We start from the raw sequence: 19,765 nt of genomic DNA on the forward strand, positions 1-19,765 counted from the left end.
TGTGCGCGTGTGCTGGCAGGGCTGGTTGTGGCTGTATGCATTTCAGATGCATGTCTGCCATTATTCGCCCTCCCTCCTTAACCCCCTGGCAACTTGTCTTGCCAGTTAAACAAAATATCAATTTTGTCTGGTTCCACTTAATGTTTTTCTTCAGCCAATGGGCTGGGCTGAAATGATGACATCATGTGCTAGGGAACAGAACGGAGCCAGCGAGGCATCCAGCCTGCCAAACGAGCCAGCGTTTGGGGTCAGGAACCGGTCTGACAACAGAATGGCAATCCTGTGTGCAGGCTGTCACTAGGTCTTCTCCAACCGGGATGAACCCCGCAGAACGCTGGATCTAAAGGCTACGCACAGAGGGAAATAATGGCAGGATATATTTCAGGTAAACACCGGATTTAATTCTTTTTTTTTCCTTTTTTTTTTTTTTTTTTACCATAGACTGGCTACCTGACTAAGCACAGATCGATCTGAGGTTTTTTCCCCGAAAAAGAATGCGAGAGGAAATGGATGTGCAGCTGGGAGCATGCATATATTCATGAAAAGACTGGCGGTGGCTTCAATTGCCATTTTACAGAATGTCCTTCTTCCTATTATTAGTATTATTATTTTTTACATAAAGCATCTTTGTTTATGTGGGGGTGCTGAATAGGTGCATGTGTCAAGGCTATGCGTGTGTGCGCGCGCGTCTGTGTGTCATTATAACAGCAGCTGCAGTGCCGTCACTTTAACAAAAAGACTGCTGTTTTAAGAGTGAAAGGCTAAAACGGCGTTTGTTTGGGGGGCGGGGTTAGCCCCGTTTTATATTATATGTATTGATGGACATGTATAAATGTAATGGCCAGATATTCTTCATTGTTTTATGTGCCATGTCTATTGAGCTTTGTGTGTATGTGCTTCATATCGTTTTACCTCCATCTGAGATATGCTGCCGTTTCTGGTAGCGACACAAACGGTACTGTTGACAGTGCAGCTACATGGTTTGCATGTCTGAAAAAAATGCAATATGTAATCACTTCGCTGGGTTTCGTGGGGGAAGGGTGGCTTTGCCTTCTAAATAAGCTTCTCTGTCTCTGTGCGATCAGCATTGAGTGGCTGATTTACTGGGAGTCGGTCAATAATGTCCACCTATTTCTCAGTGAATCAATGAAGGCTTGTTTTCAACCCGTAGACAGCATCCTACACAACAGGCATGCGTAGACCAAGGGCACTGCTCCGAATGCCTTTGGATACTCCTCCTCTTCCTGTCCAAACCGTCACCCTGTGCTGGCATCACGGACTGGGAGACGTTGGGAAGTCACGTTGCCTTGGAGATAGGAGGTCGGGGGCACACATGCTATTGGCTAACAGTGCTTTGTCATCATCTGCCTGTGAGGGCCCACATCCATCCACTTCCTGCACCTTTCCGCCCCCCCTCCACCCACATACTTATTTTCAGACCTCCAAAATGGATGGGAGTCATTTTACCATCCAATCTGGGGGCTGATATAGCCTAGGTCTTGAATCAAAAAAAATTTCCCCCTAGCTTTTTATTGCATGCTACAGTAACCTGCAGGGCTCTTGTATAATTGAATGGCAGACATTTTTAGAAATGGTGGGATTTTCAGAAATGGTGGCAGGAAAGGCTAATGTGTAATTAGTCTACAAACAATAAAGGTGTTTTGTGGTTTCTCAGCATGCCACCGCATGCCACACAGTCACTTTTACAGTAAAATACCTGTTTTTAGTCACAAGTGTTTGTTACTCCCCTATTCATTTTTCTACATACCATATGCTCCAAATATCACTGACAACAATATGAATATTTATTTTCTTCAAAACACTGAATAACTTATATAATCTATAATGGCATTCTTCATTTAACTAAATACATATTTACTAATATTTCTTTGCATTGTATCTCTACAGTCCACAATTCACACTTTTTGCTATTATTACACCCACACACACACACACACACACACACACACACACACACACACACTCACTACAAATGCACACACTTTACTTGATTTACAGTGTTTAGCATAAGGCTGATGCTTATGAGGTTGGCTTGGTAGAACACAAAGAAAAAGTATCTTGCCTTTACAGTGGTGTGGATAGATTTGGTTAAATCTTGGGTCTGAGATGTCTCATACTTTTTCCCCCGAAAGGATGCAATAGTATGATAATACGGGGACATCCATTTGCTGAATACCACAATCTCTTCTCTGAGCACAGCCATAACAGACAAGCTGCAGTTCTGAATATGAGGCAGGTGGCGAAATACTGTGAGGGGCAGGATCTAGTTAGCATCAGTGGAGGAAGCCATCTGGCTCAGCATTGCTAAATTCTCCAGAGGAGAAGGTTGGAGGTATAGGCAGGATTCTCGTACAGATATTGTCTCCTTTCAGCACATTTTCCACAACAACAGGGCTGTTATTAATAACCAAGGTGGTATTAATAGCACCAACACGCATATGCAAATGTTAGCCCATACACATAGTCACTGGTCATTCTTACACATCATATCAGCTGGACAAAACTGCTGATTTCAGTACAGACAGCACAGATCAATTGTGTATTACTTACTCTTCTGCCATTTCCCCTTCCCCATTCAGCTTCTTCTGAATGGTCAAAATTACTGTATCATACTGTATTGTATTTCAACAGAAAAAGATAATAATAACCTTGCCTACACTTACAGTATCTACAAGAACTCAACAGCACATGCAAATGAGATTTAAGAACTGGGCTCATGTTTATGCTAAAAGGAATATTGTCATGGGAGAAAAGAACTAATGTTAAATGAGACAGACACACACCAAGCAAAACAGCAGAAGGTGCAGTCAATAGGAGTAGCCTAAAAACTGTCAATTCATGAGGCTCGCACACTTGTTGTAATGCTCCAAAATCAAAAATTTAATCTGACAGTTGAGTCGACATTTTGGCCATATCAAGCCTTCATTTTGGAGCGTTACAGCAAATGGCAAGTCTCATTGTTTCACAGTTTCATGACGAAAAGAGACAACAGGTCGGGGCACATGCATGGTTTTGCTCCTTTGTTTGTGTGAGTGGTTCTAGGACTTGGCCCAGCAGGCAACCAATCACATGCCACCTTCATATCACATGACATGTAGCGTATCCATCATGTCTGTGCAATACCAGCTATGCCACTTAATTTCATGTATTCGATTTTGAAATGTCCACTACATTGATTTTTAATAGTTTTAGCTGAGCTGAAAGCAGGGCTGTAAACTGAGTCAAGGCTGGGATTCAAACCAGTGATGCCTAGTTCCAACATCAGTGCAGGCATGTGAGGCACACATGTACAGTGTCAATACCCAACCTCGGTCAGATGTGTAGTTGTTTCAGATTCAAATACTCGTCTATACTTTACTGAGCTTGTCTGCTGTATTGGAACCTATGAAATACTCTCAAACTGCAAACCCCGCCTTGTCCTCTCAGTTGGCTCAACTGCACCAGGCAAGATAAATTGAGCACAGAAAAGTATTTGAAACCAGAACAATTACGTATTAGTGCGGAGACCCCCTCCCTGAACAGACACACAGACAAAGTGCTGTACTTCAGTAATGTAAATAAGTGTGACACCTTGTCTTCTCATATGCACACTCACTAAGCACTTTATTAGGAACACCTGTACACCTACTTATTCATGTGATTATGTAATCAGCCAATCGTGTGGCAGTTGGTGCAATGCATAAAATCATGTGGATACAGTTTAGGAGCTTCGGTTAATGTTCACATCAACCGTCAGAATAAGGAAATAATGTGATCTAAGTGACTTTGGCTCTAGAAGGATTGTTGGTGCCAGACAGGGAGGTTTGAGTATCTCAGAAACCGCTGTTCTCCTGGGATTTTCACACACAACAATCTCTAGAGTTTGCAGAGAATGGTGCTAAAAACAAAAAACATCCAGTGAGCAGCCGTTCTGCTGGCAGAAATGCCTTATTAATTAGAGAGGTCAGAAGAGAAGGGCCAGACTGGTCAAAGCTGACAGGAAGGTGACCATAACACCAATAACCACACATTACAACAGTGGTATACAGAAAACCGTCTCTGAACACGTCAAACCTGTTAAGTGGATGGCTACAGCAGCAGAAGACTTAATAAGTCTAAAAAATAAGTCTAATAAATACCTAATAAAGTGCTCACTGAGTGTATTATCAGGCTGTGCCAAAGCCTTACAGGACATTAAAAGAGCGTTATGTCAAAATAACATAAATAGCCTACTTGGTATAATGTATGGCCCCTATTTTCAAAATCCAATAAGCATCCTCTTAGTTGAATATACCCTCAGAGTGTCATTTTGACATTTATATGCATGTATTTTTATGAATAACTCTGCGTTCTTGCTTTATATAGCCTCCAATTTTTTCTCATTCTCATGATCTGCTGAACTGAAATGTACACTGTATGCATAAGCGTTTGCAGATGCTGCCATTTAATGGATGCCATTGTAGTCAGAAAAAAGGGCTGTGTTTATAGGCCAAAGTAATGTAGGCCAATGATGATGTGGTCTTTGAAAGATGAGGTTATGTTGGCTGTGTGTGCGTGTGAGTGAGTGAGAGAGAGAGAGAGAGAGAGAGAGCATTTCACTGATGACTGGATCTAGTGACTTTTGCTTGAAAATTGTAGACTTGGCTACCCAATACCCATAGGACCTACTCTCTCCAACTATGAAATATATTAATGTGAATACAACCTACAAGAATAATATGATGATATGATGTTATATAATGTTACAGTGTTTCACATTCATTAATTTCTGTCATAATGGCTTAATTTATAAAATAAATGCTAAATGTTAGCCAAAGCTGTTTGGACCATGGTGGCTGGAGGATCTTACATAGGATTTAAATGGACACATTAAATGTAATTTAAATGTAAATGTAAGAGTTATGTATGTATGGTAATACTAGTACATTGTCACTGACTACTGTTTAGTATCATATGGAATAAGAGGAGAAAATATTGTTGAGTTGGGCGAACCACAATGACGGACATAAAAACAACACTTTGCTGGATATCCATATTTCCCATGACCAATGATAGAAAATAGAAATATTCCACTTTGGTTTGACCCCTTTTCTGAATGTTTACTTAACGTGTATTGCAGACCGTATCTTGGCATAGCTATCCTGATTAATGGCAGGGGTGAAAAAGTGTTTATTAAAATGAAACCATGTGTGAATTCAGGTGCGCACATTTACATTACCTTTGAGTCACTTAGCAGACGCTTTTAATCCAAAGTGACAAGAAGTTCTTCAAGTTAAAAGCATCAAATACATAAATAGCAAAACAAGTATGAAGAGCAGTTCTAACCAAAAAACAATAGTCACCATAAGCGCAAGTATTATTATTATTATTATTATTATTATTATTATTATCTTTTAATAAAGGGGGGACATGAGGGATATCAGGAGGGAGGACTAAGGTATAGTCTGCGTCAAAATATGAGGAGGAATTTGGCTCTTCTGACAGTGGTAGGCAAGTCCTTCCACCACTGTGTGACATGGTATGTGGATTCTAGCAGTTTCCTCCGTGTTTAAAATAGCTGCAGGATTTCTGCTTAAAGTGCAGAGCTGCTGTTTCTCCTTCCAGAAATCTCTGTCGTCCTGCACGTAGCTGTCAGTCGCCTTTTATCCCGTCTTTCGTCTCCCTGAAAACCTTACAGCTTAAATGTGTTTATATAATTTATTTTTTCATTTTTCAGTGTTTGTCTCCTCAGCTCACTTCGCTAGTTCACTCACTTTACTGCCAGTTGCTTTCGCATATATTTACCGGTGACAGTTATCCCGTCTTTTTTCCTGTACCAGCACATACTAATGCAGCTTTAATTGCTACGAGCAACGGGGGCTCATGGCCCATCAAGCAGGGCTTCCCTAATTTAACTGCCACCCTGGAATAAATAACAAAATAAAATAACAAAGGCCATCTTGGCCTAGCCTCTTGACTACTAGTCAAGTAATCCAAGATGCCTGGCTGTATAATGTGGTTTTGGTTCCACATGTGTTGGATAACTTGAATGAAGCTTCAAGCCAGTTCCCAATGTGGGTTAGAAGGGATACTGTAGATGATAGCACCTTTAACCTAAGGCACCGTATAGAAAACCCATAGAAAGCCCTATCACAATGCATTTCAACGGTCAATTCGATTAGCAAGAACTATTGAAATAACTGCATATAATTAAATTAGATAGCATTTATTCGATTCTATCACAGCAACCTCCAGTGAGATCAACTGTCTTTAACATATCCAAAATTTTAAGCCCTATCATTAATATTTCAGCAGCCTTTGTCTCTAATTTTCTAAAATGTACAATATTAAAACAATCTGAAATTGCCCTATTCTGGTTAGGGGGCCTTCTTTTATGCTTGATTAAACATGAACGTATTAAACAGTGTTTCCTACTGCCCTCACATTAGGCAAACAGAAAGGCGAAACAAATGGTGCCTTCCTTCAAGATTTCATTTTGAAGTTCCTGATTTGATTTTGAAATATCCACTCCCTTTCGGAAATGGCCAGTCATTTTTTAAATGGACTTATTGTGATGCTCACGAAAAATACAAACCCCGCAAATACTTATCATATCAAAGGCAAACAGGCCTCGTTGTGGGAACTGTAACATCCATCCATCCATCCATTATCTGAACCCGCTTATCCTGATCAGGGTCGCAGGGGGGCTGGAGCCTATCCTAGCATACATTGGGCGAAAGGCAGGAATACACCCTGGACAGGTCGCCAGTCCATCGCAGGGCACACACACCATTCACTCACACACTCATGCCTACTGGCAATTTAGACTCTCCAATCGGCCTAACCTGCATGTCTTTGGACTGTGGGAGGAAACTGGAGTACCCGGAGGAAACCCATGCAGACACGGGGAGAACATGCAAACTCCGCACAGAGAGGCCCCGGCCGACGGGGATTCGAACCCAGGACCTCCTTGCTGTGAGGCGGCAGTGCTACCCACTGCACCATCCGTGCCGCCCCGGAACTATAACATAAGGAAGTATATTTTGCTCCAGTTAATAGGACAGGGGCAGTAGTGAGGGAAGTGTGAGTAATTGGCTTGGAGTCACAACAAAATGCAACTGCTTCTCTGAAAGTGAGATAAAATTTGAGTTACATCTGACATAAGGTATTGTCTACTACTTTCATTAGCATTGAATATGCGTACATAATTTCATCTACCTACACTTTATTCACATGCATATTTATGAATGTACACACATGCAACATCATATATAATATGCACTGCCTTTGCATAAATATATATTGCCTTAGAAATGTGTTAATTGGAGTAATATTGTTTGAATGTGTTGTCAAGGCATATTATATACACTCAGTTAGCACTTTATTAGGTATTTATTTGACCTATTTTTTAGACTTATTAAGTCTTCAGCAAATCCAAGGAGATCAGCAGTTACTAATAAAGTAGGAAAACTCCAGTAGGAAAACTCATGTCACTCAGACCACAATTAAGAGGTGCAATACAGGCGCACTTAAAGGCCCAATTTTGGTTGTTAATAAGATGCTAATGGACACAACAAGCAAAAAGACGGATATGGTACAACCATATTGAATTACTCTCCTAATAAAATGAACACAAAGGTTTTTCATAAAAAGCACTCATAGGAAAAATAAGTTTTTTAATAAGTGTTGGACTGACAATACTTTGTTGTTCATCGTCCATCTTTCGTTCTTCTACTTTGTTTTATGTAATGGACGTCTTGGAGTCCTTGCTCAACTCATCACCATGGAAACAAACTCATCACTGACTTATCAGGCAAGACATAAAAAGTAATAAGTTAGCTAACGTTTTGCCAAATAAACCATGCCTAATTACTTCAGATGCACTTGACATTGACGTTAAAAACTGCGAGTACCATGATCCATCCAAGGTACTTTGTTGCCACCCATGTAATTTTCGTTGAACCAGGCTACAGGAAGACTGTTAGCCCTCCATCCAGCTTGCCTACCAGGAAATGTGAGCCAGGCATAAGCAGCCGAAAGCTGTGTGGAGTGAGTAGGCCTGAGGTCATGACGAGACGTCAGCTCCTTTTGTGAAGAAAGAAACCTGCTTGCAAATGCCAAGTGTCAGGATATTCCAGCAGAATGGGATATCGCCCCCCAGGTCTCAAACCATCTCAAATATTTGTCATGTAAACTTTAGCCAAGGTGGTTCATTTTAGAAATGTGAAAATATCTCATCACCGGACAGGTTGACATGGTCCACTTTAAAACTGCCAGCTCATTTCTCAGAAAGGTGTTATAATTATCAGTTATATTATGTGGTTTGTTTCTTAGGAGAAGGTTTTGCCGGTCAGTACTAGCTAACTAACCACTAACAGGTACTACAGCTTGAGACATAACGTTACATTTAGATAACTTCAGCATTTCTCAGGCAGTTCAGGTTACAGAGACTAAAATGTAAAAATCCCTGTAGCTTTTAACCTTTTAATCCTTTATTTACCTAAAAAAGTACAACACTCAGTTAAACTGCTTTCACTATGTAAAATAAAATCTGAATCTGATTGGCTTTTGCTAAAGGGTAGGGGAATTCTGCAGTCTTCAGCGATAAGGAATATGAATTCCCTCCAAGAAATCCGGTTTTTCTCGTAAACGGCTGTGGCTTCTTGGAAGGTGAAACGGTGTCACTTGTCACGCCCCAATTGTGCCACGGGTTCCTGGTGTGAATGTGAGCGCCTTTGAAACACGCAGACAGGGCCGGCTTTCGTCCTAGAGGACCTGTCTCCCCCCTCTCACAGCCCTTGCTCAGTGTAATCACCACATTTGCTGCGATACGTAGTGCTACATGCTAGAGGCATATTACTTGTGTCTGCAGTTTCCTTGCCCATGGTCTGATAGCGGTGATTTATGGCAGGCTGGTGGTAATGGGCTTTAACTCTTGCCTTGCCTATGTACGCTATGCAGGCTGTTTGGTAGATAACGCTATCACTGTTACCCGTAGGGGGCGGCGACCGTGATGAAGAGCCAGTGAGAGGATGTAATCAGGTTAACCAGTAAAGGGCCTAATGTTTCACACAGCTGTTCCGGTTTGAGGCCTACAGGCACACACACACACACACACGCACATACATGCATACACACGCACACACAGGCAGACGCACTCACAAATGTGCACACACGCTCACACACACGCAAACACACACACACACACACACACACTGATGCTTTTATAGGCTCAGTGATGGGGCTGTTCTCCACAGAATACGGGCAGCCTAAACCCCCTGTCTATTCTCTCAGCCACATGCTACACAAGGCTTCAGGCAGCGCTTTTAAAAATGTAACATGGAGCTGAGAGCAGCCAACATCGGCCTCTTCCGAGGAGGCACTACGTCTAGCTGTCTCATTCTGCTCATTTGCCTTGACATTGACGCAGCAATGAAAAGCATTGAAGGCTGTGTGTTGCTTTACTTCACTGTAGGCTTTTAAATATAGAATATGTCTGTGAGTGTTGGTCGTCATGAACATGGACATGCATTTTAAAAATGGGAATGAACCATAAATATATGTTTTTAACATTCAGAGAGCCCTGCTCGGGACTGTTTTAATAATCCCATTCCCACCCACACCCGCAAAACATTCCTGAGCATTCTCATTTTTTTATTATGTGCAATTTATAATAATGACATGTAATAAAAGTGTTTCGCTGTAAAACGTTTAACGCAGTTGTGGCCGTGTATAGGCATTAGCTTGCCTCACAACATTTATCATTGGGTTGCTCCCAATGCCAACAGAGAAGACTTTTTCTCTTCCCAATTTGGAATTGTCGGCTTTATTGGAGACCTGAAATGAACTCTCACCAATAGCATTGCAGGGGGAAAAAATAAACATTCTGTCCTGACGGAAAAGCTAAACATGGTGAGCAGTGTCGAAGCTTTGCTCCACACCATCACGCACAGGGGAACCAGAGATAATTACATTGGACAAGCTAACTACATTAAGGCCATTCCGGCTCTCCCCTTGCTTCAGAGTGCACAGTTGTCCTGTGATGGCTTCATTCTTATAAATCACTTATTTTTTTTGTTCATCATGTATGGGTTGAGAATACTGTGCGTGGTTTCTGTAAGGACATCCAGGATCTGTTTGTCGTTTCTGTAAGGGCATCTAGGATCTGTGTGTGGTTTCTGTAAGGGCATCTAGGATCTGTGTGTGGTTTCTGTAAGGGCATCTAGGATCTGTGTGTGGTTTCTGTAAGGGCATCCAGGATCTGTGTGTGGTTTCTGTAAGGGCATCCAGGATCTGTGTGTGGTTTCTGTAAGGGCATCCAGGATCTGTGTGTGGTTTCTGTAAGGGCATCCAGGATCTGTGTGTGGTTTCTGTAAGGGCATCCAGGATCTGTGTGTGGTTTCTGTAAGGGCATCCAGGATCTGTGTGTGGTTTCTGTAAGGATATCTGCAAGCGTCCATGGTATAGTATAGTTAAAGGAAGCACACATTCTGTAGAGATTGCACATCCTTCTGAGGAGATCACGCCAGACCAGCTCTTTCGCCTTGGCTGTCGTTGAGTGTAACTATTGTAGTCATTCTAATTCTCTCGCTGAGAGGGCAGTCAGTTCAGCATAGCCAGAGCAGTGAAAGAAGTGACCCTCTCAGGTTAATGTGAACATTTAAATAATTTATCTGGTGGACACAACTGAGCGATTCACTACAGAGGCTGATGTAATGCATCTTCACTGGGTGGACTGGCTTTTTCATTCAGCGCAGCGGCGAATCTGATATTTGATGTTTATTTTATTTATTTTATCTCCATTCACCTCAGGGCATGGCGAGTGCTGCTGAAGATGTCTGATAGCGCGGGCTCTGAAGAGAAACCTCCAGCCCCGCCCCTGAGAATGAACAGCAACGCCCGAGACTCTTCATCAGCCAATCACAGCTCAAAACCCCTTCCCATGGCTCCCGAGGAGAAGAACAAGAAGGCCCGTCTGCGCTCGATATTTCCAGGAGGTGACAAGAGTGAGCACAGGCCCCCATGACTGCCCTCCCCTCCCCAACCCCCGCCATCTGACCTCGTACATGCTCCCTCTGCAAAGTCAATCATGAGATAATAGTGTAAAAAGAGATGTGTGGCTCAACAGAACCAGTTAGATTAAGGGAATTACCTTCATTCATCACTTAGCAAGTTAGAGCAATGCTCGACAAAATAGTAGCTTACCTCTTCATTCATTCTAATTTAAGTGACAGTATATTCATTGTTTTATTAGTAAGGCCATTCTCTTATTTCTCTAGTGTCTGAATACAACAGTAGATAAACACAAAAGCACCAAGAACCCCCAAACAATATCTCCATTACCGTTATGGATGACAAACGCAAGATGAGGTGAAATTAGCTGCATAAATATTGTTTTGTTCTGGTCTGTAGCCAACAAGAAAAAGGAGAGGGAACGTCCTGAGATTTCGCTGCCCTCTGACTTCGAACACACTATCCACGTGGGCTTCGATGCGGTCACCGGAGAGTTTACGGTAAGTAAAGATCTGACTCGTATTGTTTTCCGTCATTATTAGAAATGGTCTTTCTTGATTCCTTTTTTTTCAAGTAATGTTACGTTTCGTACATACTGTATGTTCACACCATTTTCAGATTCAAGTTCATGGCATCAAATGCTAGCCTAGTTGTAGGTTGCTTGACAGGCAAGTGTTGCTGATTCGATCCCTCAAAGGGCACATATGACTTGCATCTTGAGAGATTAAATAGGGACCTTAAATGACTTGTTTTAAAACTCTACTGTTGGGCCCTTGAACCTAAAAACTGCTGCAGGGGATTTACCCCGGTTCTCTCTCTCTCGCTCTCCCCACTTGAAACTGTTCTCTCTGGCATTTCTGACTGGAGACATTTCTCACTTCTTGGAAAAAGAGAAGCGTGTTCTCAATAGACCTCCCCTGGTTAAATTAGGATTAAAGAGAAATGTATCTCAGGACGAGTTTCAGATTTCCTTTATTACGCCACATCTGTTTCCTGTACTCAAATCCCAGTTGGGGATCTCTGTCACCAGATCAGCTTGAACTAGAATCGCATTGCCATGGTTTGCTTCCAACTATGAGTGATAAGGAAGAAGCACAGAAATCATGAAATCATCGGAAATCATGAAGTCGTCGGAAATCACGATCAGCTGCTGTGTGTCTTTCCACACTTTACATGACACTTACTCATCTAATCTAATGGATGCATATGAGCAAATACTACCCAAAGCACATATACAATATAGAGCAGGGCTGGCTGCCCCTGGTGATGTTTGCCCTGTCTGTTTTCACTCCAGCCCCAACAATGCGCACCTCATTCAACAGCTAGAGATCACACTGAGCTGCTAATTAGTAGAATCAGGCATGCCAAATTACAGTTTAAATGAAACCTACAGGATGGTAGATTTCCAGGAACAGGGTTGGGCAACACTGGTATAGTACATAAACAACCCATGCAGTGCGCTTTTTTATTTTTTTGCAACTGCGTCACTTAATTCAAAGGCATGTTGATGATTGTTAAAACTGTGATGATAAATTCAGCTCAAGCTAATCATTCTTCTCAATGTGATGATGAGATGTTCGGGCAACAGCAAACAGAGAATATTATATTATAAAAATATTGACCACAACCATATTGCACACTGTAAGAGTTTTACTTGACACTTGTCTGCGGGTTTGTTTAGAAGAATAATATAATAAAATCAATGCAACCAAATCACATTATGTATGATGAACAGGCGGCCTGTAGTATAGTGGTTAAGGTACATGACTGGGACCCACAAGGTCGGTGGTCCAAACCCCCGGTGTAGCCAGAATAAGATCTGCATGGCTGTTGGGCCCTTGAACAAGGCCCTTAACCCTGCATTGGTCCAGGGGAGAATTGTCTCCTGCTTAGTCTAATCAACTGTACGTTGCTCTGGATAAGAGCATCTGCCAAATTCCATTAATGTAATGTAATGTAATGAATGGTTATTTATAGCATACAAGAATGATAAGCACATCCACAATCACTCTGCACAGGTACCATTGATGCCTGACATGAGTTTTTCTTTCACGTGCTACGAGATGGAAATGAGTGATTGTGTCGATCCTCTTCCCCCAAGGGCATCCCAGAGCAGTGGGCGCGGCTCCTGCAGACCTCCAACATCACCAAGCTGGAGCAGAAGAAGAACCCACAGGCCGTGCTGGACGTCCTCAAGTTCTACAACTCCAAAGAGACCGTCAGCAACCAGAAGTACATGAGCTTCACCTCTGGAGGTGAGGGCCTAGCGTGGTCTGGATCAGATATTCAGTTGTTTTCGCATTCAAATACTTTTCCACACTTCCCTGAGCTTGTCTGGTGTATTTGAGCCTACAGTATGAAATACTCAGTGTAGGTGCAAACCCTGCCTTCTGGTCCTCTTGATTGGCTCAATTGCGCCAGGCATGGCCAATCAAGCACCGACAAATATTTGAGTCCGAAACAATTACGTATTTGACCCAGGTACGATTCCTGTACAGCTCACTCACAGGGTATGTTTTTGAAACTAGCCCCCATTAGCAGTCCTCCTGAGCTATTTTACCACAGCTCTACTAATTGATTGGTGGGGTGAGAAGAAGCTGGCTGGGGTCACTCGCTTTGTGACTCATATTTGTACTTGCATGGAGTGGCCTGCTTATGGTACATCTTTTCCTTTTACATCCTACAATTACAAAATAAAAATAACTATCTTCTACTGTAGTATCAGCTTTTATATGACTATCTTATCAATCATCTGTCTAAGGATTATAATTTCTCTTATTTCAGATAAATCAGCACATGGTTATATAGCACCTAATGCTCTGGTAAGTTCAAATTTATAATCATTATTTTAACCTTTGTCTCCATGGAAACACATCAACAAAGCCACTAATTGTAATGAGATGCACCAGTGAGTTAATCAGCTCAGATCAATCAAACTGATCAGATTTTGCTTTTGGCGGTATCAATTTTAGCCTACATTGCCTTGTTACCACAGCAGATTGAAGATATACAATTTGTGCTTTGTGAATGCTCTTCGCATGTTGCAGACTAGTGAGAGGACGGTTGTTCTGAAACTGGGGCGGGTGTGCTCAAGTGGTCAGAAGTGTGTTTAGACTGTTGGTTAGGGAACTGCAGATAAAAAAGAGAAGACCGTTGATGTATGCTGTGTTTCTGGTCACCTTGCGCAGCAGCTGCCTGTGAATTATGAATGGCAGGTGTTTTCCAATGACAGTTATGGGGTTTTCATCTTACTTCCCATTAAAGACCATAAACACAGCCAGTGTGTGACATCAGCTGACATTTCCTTTTGCCCTGTCTCTGTAACTAAATATAAACAATGTTCAAACAGGACAAACATATTTAGCTAAAAACAAACCTAACCCATGACGTGAGGAGATGTATAGAGCCAATTCCGCATCATCTATAATTAGTTTTCTATAGCTGTCTACTTGTGTGCCTTGTAGCTACTGTATACTGCATGTAAGCAAAAGTTTAGCATAAATAGAACTTATTGTACTTTATTTACTGTGAGCATTGAATGAGCTGCCAATCCAAAGTTAGCTTACAGTGAATATCCTTATGGAATGGACACACTATGTCAGGCTTCCAGTTCATATGTTTAGAAATGACACACTTTATGTGAAAAGGAAATCTTATTATTTTCATGTTTATATATTCATGTTTATAATTAAAGTAAATATATAGCTTTATGTTGTTGCTTAATGAACATTTGGTGCAATTAATAGACAACTTTTGAACATCAGAGAGGGATGAACCAAGGGATGAGGGAATTGTGCTTGATGTCAATAAACTTTTTTGATGGGCAGTGATACTTTAATAGGTTGCAAGGTAAGCTGCAATATACTTAAGTAAGGGGGTATGTTCTTGCTTGTATGTGTGTTCCACAGTGTTCTTGCTACTAAGAGTACTATAGCTCAGACCTCTCTTATACTTACAGAATAGCCATTAGATTACATTCCCTTTTAATTGTAAAACCTTTAACGCTAAAGTTGCCTTGTAATTGAGGTGTGCATTGGTCTGTTATGTTTTGGCGAAGCTGTAGTTCCACTGCATGCTATGCAAGGCTAACTTCTTCAATGTATTATCCACAGAACATTGACTATATTATACAGCTGCCAATGGCAACAAAATATAGGAAGTATAGTATGTTGATTGCATTCTGACTCAGGTTAATATATAACCAGGGGGCATGGTAACCTAATCGCTGATAAAAAAACATGATGATTCTGTTAAATGTTAAATAACTATAACAAGAAGGCAATATACATATTACTATATTGTGATTCATTACCATGGCAACTGTAGGGTTACTACATCAAAAAGTTCTGTTTGATTTCAGTAAACCAGTGATCTTACCTAGACTTTATATTTTGTATTTTACCTTTACTTAACCAGGTAGATGAACTTGGAGAATCTGTGTGCTAATTTTCCAAGTGTGCCAGGATTAACACTCCTATGTTGTTGAGCCGGGACTTGTTTATGTTTATGGTCTCATTAGAAGGGTGATACCTTGCCATCCATGTTCTAACAAAGCCCTCACTGCCTTAGCTTCTGAAGTGTTAACATGAAGGTGGTAGGGCGTGGCACGGCTGCTGGCCCCAGGATGAACCGTGGGGTCCAAAAGTCTGAGACCGTCAGTGAAAATACTTCTATTTTGCATTCTTTTATAATGTAATACCAACTTTTTAAATCCTAATTATGTTATCAACATAACAATTTGAGTGAAAAGTTGAATCTTTGAAAAAAATTTAATTCATTTCAGAATTTCTTAGTATTTGGTAAGTCCACCTTTTGCTTTAATGGCAGTGTGCACTCAAGCTGGCATGGACTCCACAAATTTGTGCAAAACCTGATGATTCATCTTATCCCAGCATTATTTGACAATGATCCACAGAGCATCCTGTGATGTCACTGAATGCTTGGCTTTTGTCAGTTTTCAGGCTTTAATGTTCAGTGGGGTTGAGGTCAGGTGGTTGTGAATTGTGCAGCACTCCATGCTCTTCTTTGGCCTGCGAGTAGTTCTTGCATAGCTTTGAAGCGACTTTAATTTGTTTACATTTTTTCAAAATCCTAAAACCTTCTGTTTATTTCCAGGATTGCATGTAAAAAAAAGAAAAAGAAAAAAGTGGTTTAAAGTGGTCTCAGACTATTGGACCCCACTGTATGTACAGCAACTATGTCACATTTCAGAACCAATGCAGCTTCATAGATAGAGAATATAAAAAAAATAGTTCTTACCAAATGAGTTTCATTCTTGCCTGTCAATCTCTTGCCTGTATTATGTGCAGTTGTTTGAGTAGAAAGCTAAATGTTCTCTTTGTGGCTGTGACTTCAGCATCATGTTCCTGTCACTATGACATGCAGTAAGGAGCAAAGCCGTAGCATACTGTAAGATGAGCTAAGCCAGCTGACACCAACTTTGCCATCTTGCTTTGCATTGACTGGATTTGCAGTGTCTGTCCACGAGGTACTGTTTGGTAAACATAGGTTGACATTTCTCCTGGCCTGTCATGTTTGTGTAGATGGTGGGACTCCAGGGTTCTGTCCTTCAGAGAGGGCCTGGTATAGACAGAAATAAGCGCTCCCACAAAAGTTGGGAATGGGACAGATAAGAAGATAAGGCTTTCGTGACTAGTTTAAAACAACAAGTAAATTAGAGAGAGAGGGTTATACAGTATATTACATTAAGTAATAATGGCCACATCTAGACTTTCTGATAGACACAGAAACCTAATCTGACAACATAAAATAAAATACTGAAGACATTTCACTTGCCAATTAATTAATTATGCACCAGGATGATCTAGGATCACATTTTCTTTGTATCTTTCTTGCTTTTGGGATAGTTTGTAAGGGGAAAAAATATTGTTACTCTTGCTTTAATGGTACTGTACTCAAAATTACCATGAAAAGAACACACCACTTTCAGAATGGACAGTAACTGAATGGATAAATAAATTAATATGTGAACATAAAACATTTGAAATGGAGGTTCTTCCTTAATGTGTATATTTTAAATTTGATGTTGTTGTTGTTGTTGTACTGAAACTTAAATGTAAGCCAGCAGCCATTGTTGTCCTAAACTGACTCTTCCTCGCAGAAAGTAGTAGAAATTCAACTCCGTGTATTTCAAGCTCTATCTGGAAACTCCAACTGGGGGTTAGTAATGCCAGGATCCAAATTCAAGCAATTTACCCCAAATCACTTGAGAGATGTGGTCTCATGCAGTTTTTAAGTGCACAGTGCATTTGTAAATATGATATACTAACGTGTTTGCAGTATGAAAGCCAAATCATTTATAAGAGCAGTGAGTGCAGACATTTTGGGATCTGTTGGATATTCCAGCCACCCGCCGCCTTCAGGATCAGACGGACAGTGCTTTCCCACTCTGACTGTGAGCAGTGCTTGGACAGCAGTGTACATGTGCACATGCTCATAATCTCTGTGCAGCAGGGTTTTGGTAAATGGATGATAATTATGCAAACTGTCTGTCCAAGTTTATCAGCGATGGCTATTGCCATATTGTTCTGTAGTAAATTAACAAAGTACAACATTTGAACCAATACATTAAGTGTTAATGTATTAAGTCTGTACTTAAAATATGCTAAATAATCTCTCCTGTAATTGCAAGTCCTCAAATGTGTTTGTGCCTTGCATATGTATTCATTGTGTGTGTGTGTGTGTGTTTGTCTGTGTATGTGTGCGCATGTGCGTTTGCTTGCTTGTGGGTGTGTGTGTGTGTGTTTGTGCGTTGGACGTTTGCTGGTGTGTGTGTATGTTTTTGAGGCTAACAAAAAAACTGGTGATATTTACTGTAATATTTTCAGTTTCCCAGTGTCTGTGTAGTAAATATACTATATACTCAGAGTGCTTTTTTGAGAGATGATGGTTCTTTGTGTTGGAAGTCACCGCACACAGCCCAACTGCATTAGGCTGGACTCGTCAAAAAAATTATTTTTCGAGCTCAGGTTGAACTTATTTAAACTCATCCAAAAATAGCATCAACATCCTCATATCTTTTATGTCGTTATTATCTGTTTCATTTTCAGTTCTTGTGTATCACAGTGACACACCTGTATGAAAGAGAGCCATCACAAAATATTCAAAGCAGACACGACCTTTCTCCCACACACCTGCTCTTAAGTTCTTCCAGCCTCTCAGAGAATAGCCGTACACAGTACCAGGGCTAATGGGCTGCTATATACTGGTGCTTGAGTGCAACTGTAATCTATCTCACAAAGGGATGTAATAGTACATGAAAAGCCCCCAAAGTCCATTTGCTTTTGTGTGTTGTTTGGGTTTGTGTTGAGTAAATCCTGCCATTCTCAACCTTTACATTCAGAAACGCCTCCTGTCTGGGCCTCCTCTCAGCCTTAGATCCTGCAGCGCGTTATTTGACAAGGTAATATTTCCCCTGCTTCATACGTATATACCTCTTTGTAGAAAGTAAATAAGGATCCCAACATTAGCAAAGAAATCAATACTTTACAGCCATGTATGCCCTCCTGAGAGTCAAATTGCATCCACGAATACATACAGTAGCCATTTAGTTTGAGGGGAATCTGTATTTCTATGGCGGTATATTCACACCCAGGTGTACGGCATTGCTGGTTAATACAATGCTGGTATTAACAGTAATAATGATAATAATGCTGGAAAGCCTAGGTAGACTGCATGGCCTGTTCTCATCATTAAATACCATCATGTTCTCATTTTCTTAAATACTAATAAAGAATTAAGAATGGTTTTATACTCAGTAAAAATATGAAATGCTCACAGAATGCGCAATCTATTAACAACACATAATTATTCTTTTTTTTGTGCTTTTTTTTGTGCTTTATTTGAAAATCATTTGAGGATTTGGAGGCTTGCCTCACTGCACCCTTGGCAAATGTAAGCACATTATTCTGTTGAGCTGAAATCTGAAACGGGCACTGTTTTATTCACTCGTATTATGATAATAAAATATGCCTGTGAGTCAGGAATGCTTTCTCGCTTTCTCACTTGTTCCATTCAGCTGACTGCTCATTGCTCCTGCGTAGGTGAATGTTCCTCTTAGAGTATGAGAATACAATTGTCGAGGACAGACACTAATCTCACAATCAGGTTGTGCTGTGTTAGGAACGTGATATTCACTGTCATGCTGTGCCAGTCATCTAGTTTTTTTAACAAACCAGTTCATGTATTATTAACAATAAAAGACATGTAAGAAGATAAACAAAATAAATGAATAATTATAGGTAGTATTATGGTTTGAACATTGAGTCACCATTATGAATACCTTCATCCCTTTCCGTAAAAGATTAAATCAGTTATGCAGCTATCCTTACTGTACATTGCATTGAATATTGGGGTATAATTTTCAATTGCAGTTATGCTTAATTTGTTGCCCTGAGTGTCAGCTTGAATCGTGAAAATGTCACACAAAAACAAGGACCAGAAGTGACTGAATATTCTGAATGTTGTACTGACACGTACTGGCAAATAAGAGAGAGTGCATGTTATTTTTTATGTACAACTCTGCACATTACCCTCATCCCCCGTCATTGCTGCTTGCAGTTATGTTTAGGCATCCAAGCAAGGCGGATGCTACGTAGCACCTTTGTGTTTTGTTCCATTTTTATTATTGTCCCATTTTTATTACCTCCAACCGCACCCCATTCAATTTCAAATGCCTGAAATGTAAGTAATGTAGAGAGGACTGGGATACAGAATGGTGAAGAGTGACTAGATGATGACACTATACAAGCAA

General features: G+C 40.8%; 1 protein-coding gene across 3 annotated transcripts in view; it reads left to right on the forward strand.

The window, feature by feature from the left end:
• The first annotated feature begins 214 nt into the window (after positions 1 to 214).
• The window catches only part of LOC133124464 (serine/threonine-protein kinase PAK 3-like), a 30,781-nt gene continuing 11,230 nt past the window's right edge, over positions 215 to 19,765 (forward strand). The window contains exons 1-6 of one of the 3 annotated variants that reach the window (XM_061235695.1): positions 215 to 385; positions 10,792 to 10,985; positions 11,392 to 11,492; positions 13,094 to 13,247; positions 13,777 to 13,814; positions 18,356 to 18,415. In XM_061235695.1, coding sequence (XP_061091679.1) covers positions 10,814 to 10,985; positions 11,392 to 11,492; positions 13,094 to 13,247; positions 13,777 to 13,814; positions 18,356 to 18,415 — 525 coding nt within the window. In that variant the 5' untranslated portion in view covers positions 215 to 385; positions 10,792 to 10,813. The remainder of the gene's footprint in view (positions 386 to 10,791; positions 10,986 to 11,391; positions 11,493 to 13,093; positions 13,248 to 13,776; positions 13,815 to 18,355; positions 18,416 to 19,765) is intronic. The other 2 variants (XM_061235696.1, XM_061235697.1) reach the window with 2 other exon arrangements.

The sequence above is a fragment of the Conger conger genome, chromosome 3, assembly GCF_963514075.1.
Source record: "Conger conger chromosome 3, fConCon1.1, whole genome shotgun sequence".
Taxonomy (NCBI): Eukaryota; Metazoa; Chordata; class Actinopteri; order Anguilliformes; family Congridae; genus Conger; species Conger conger.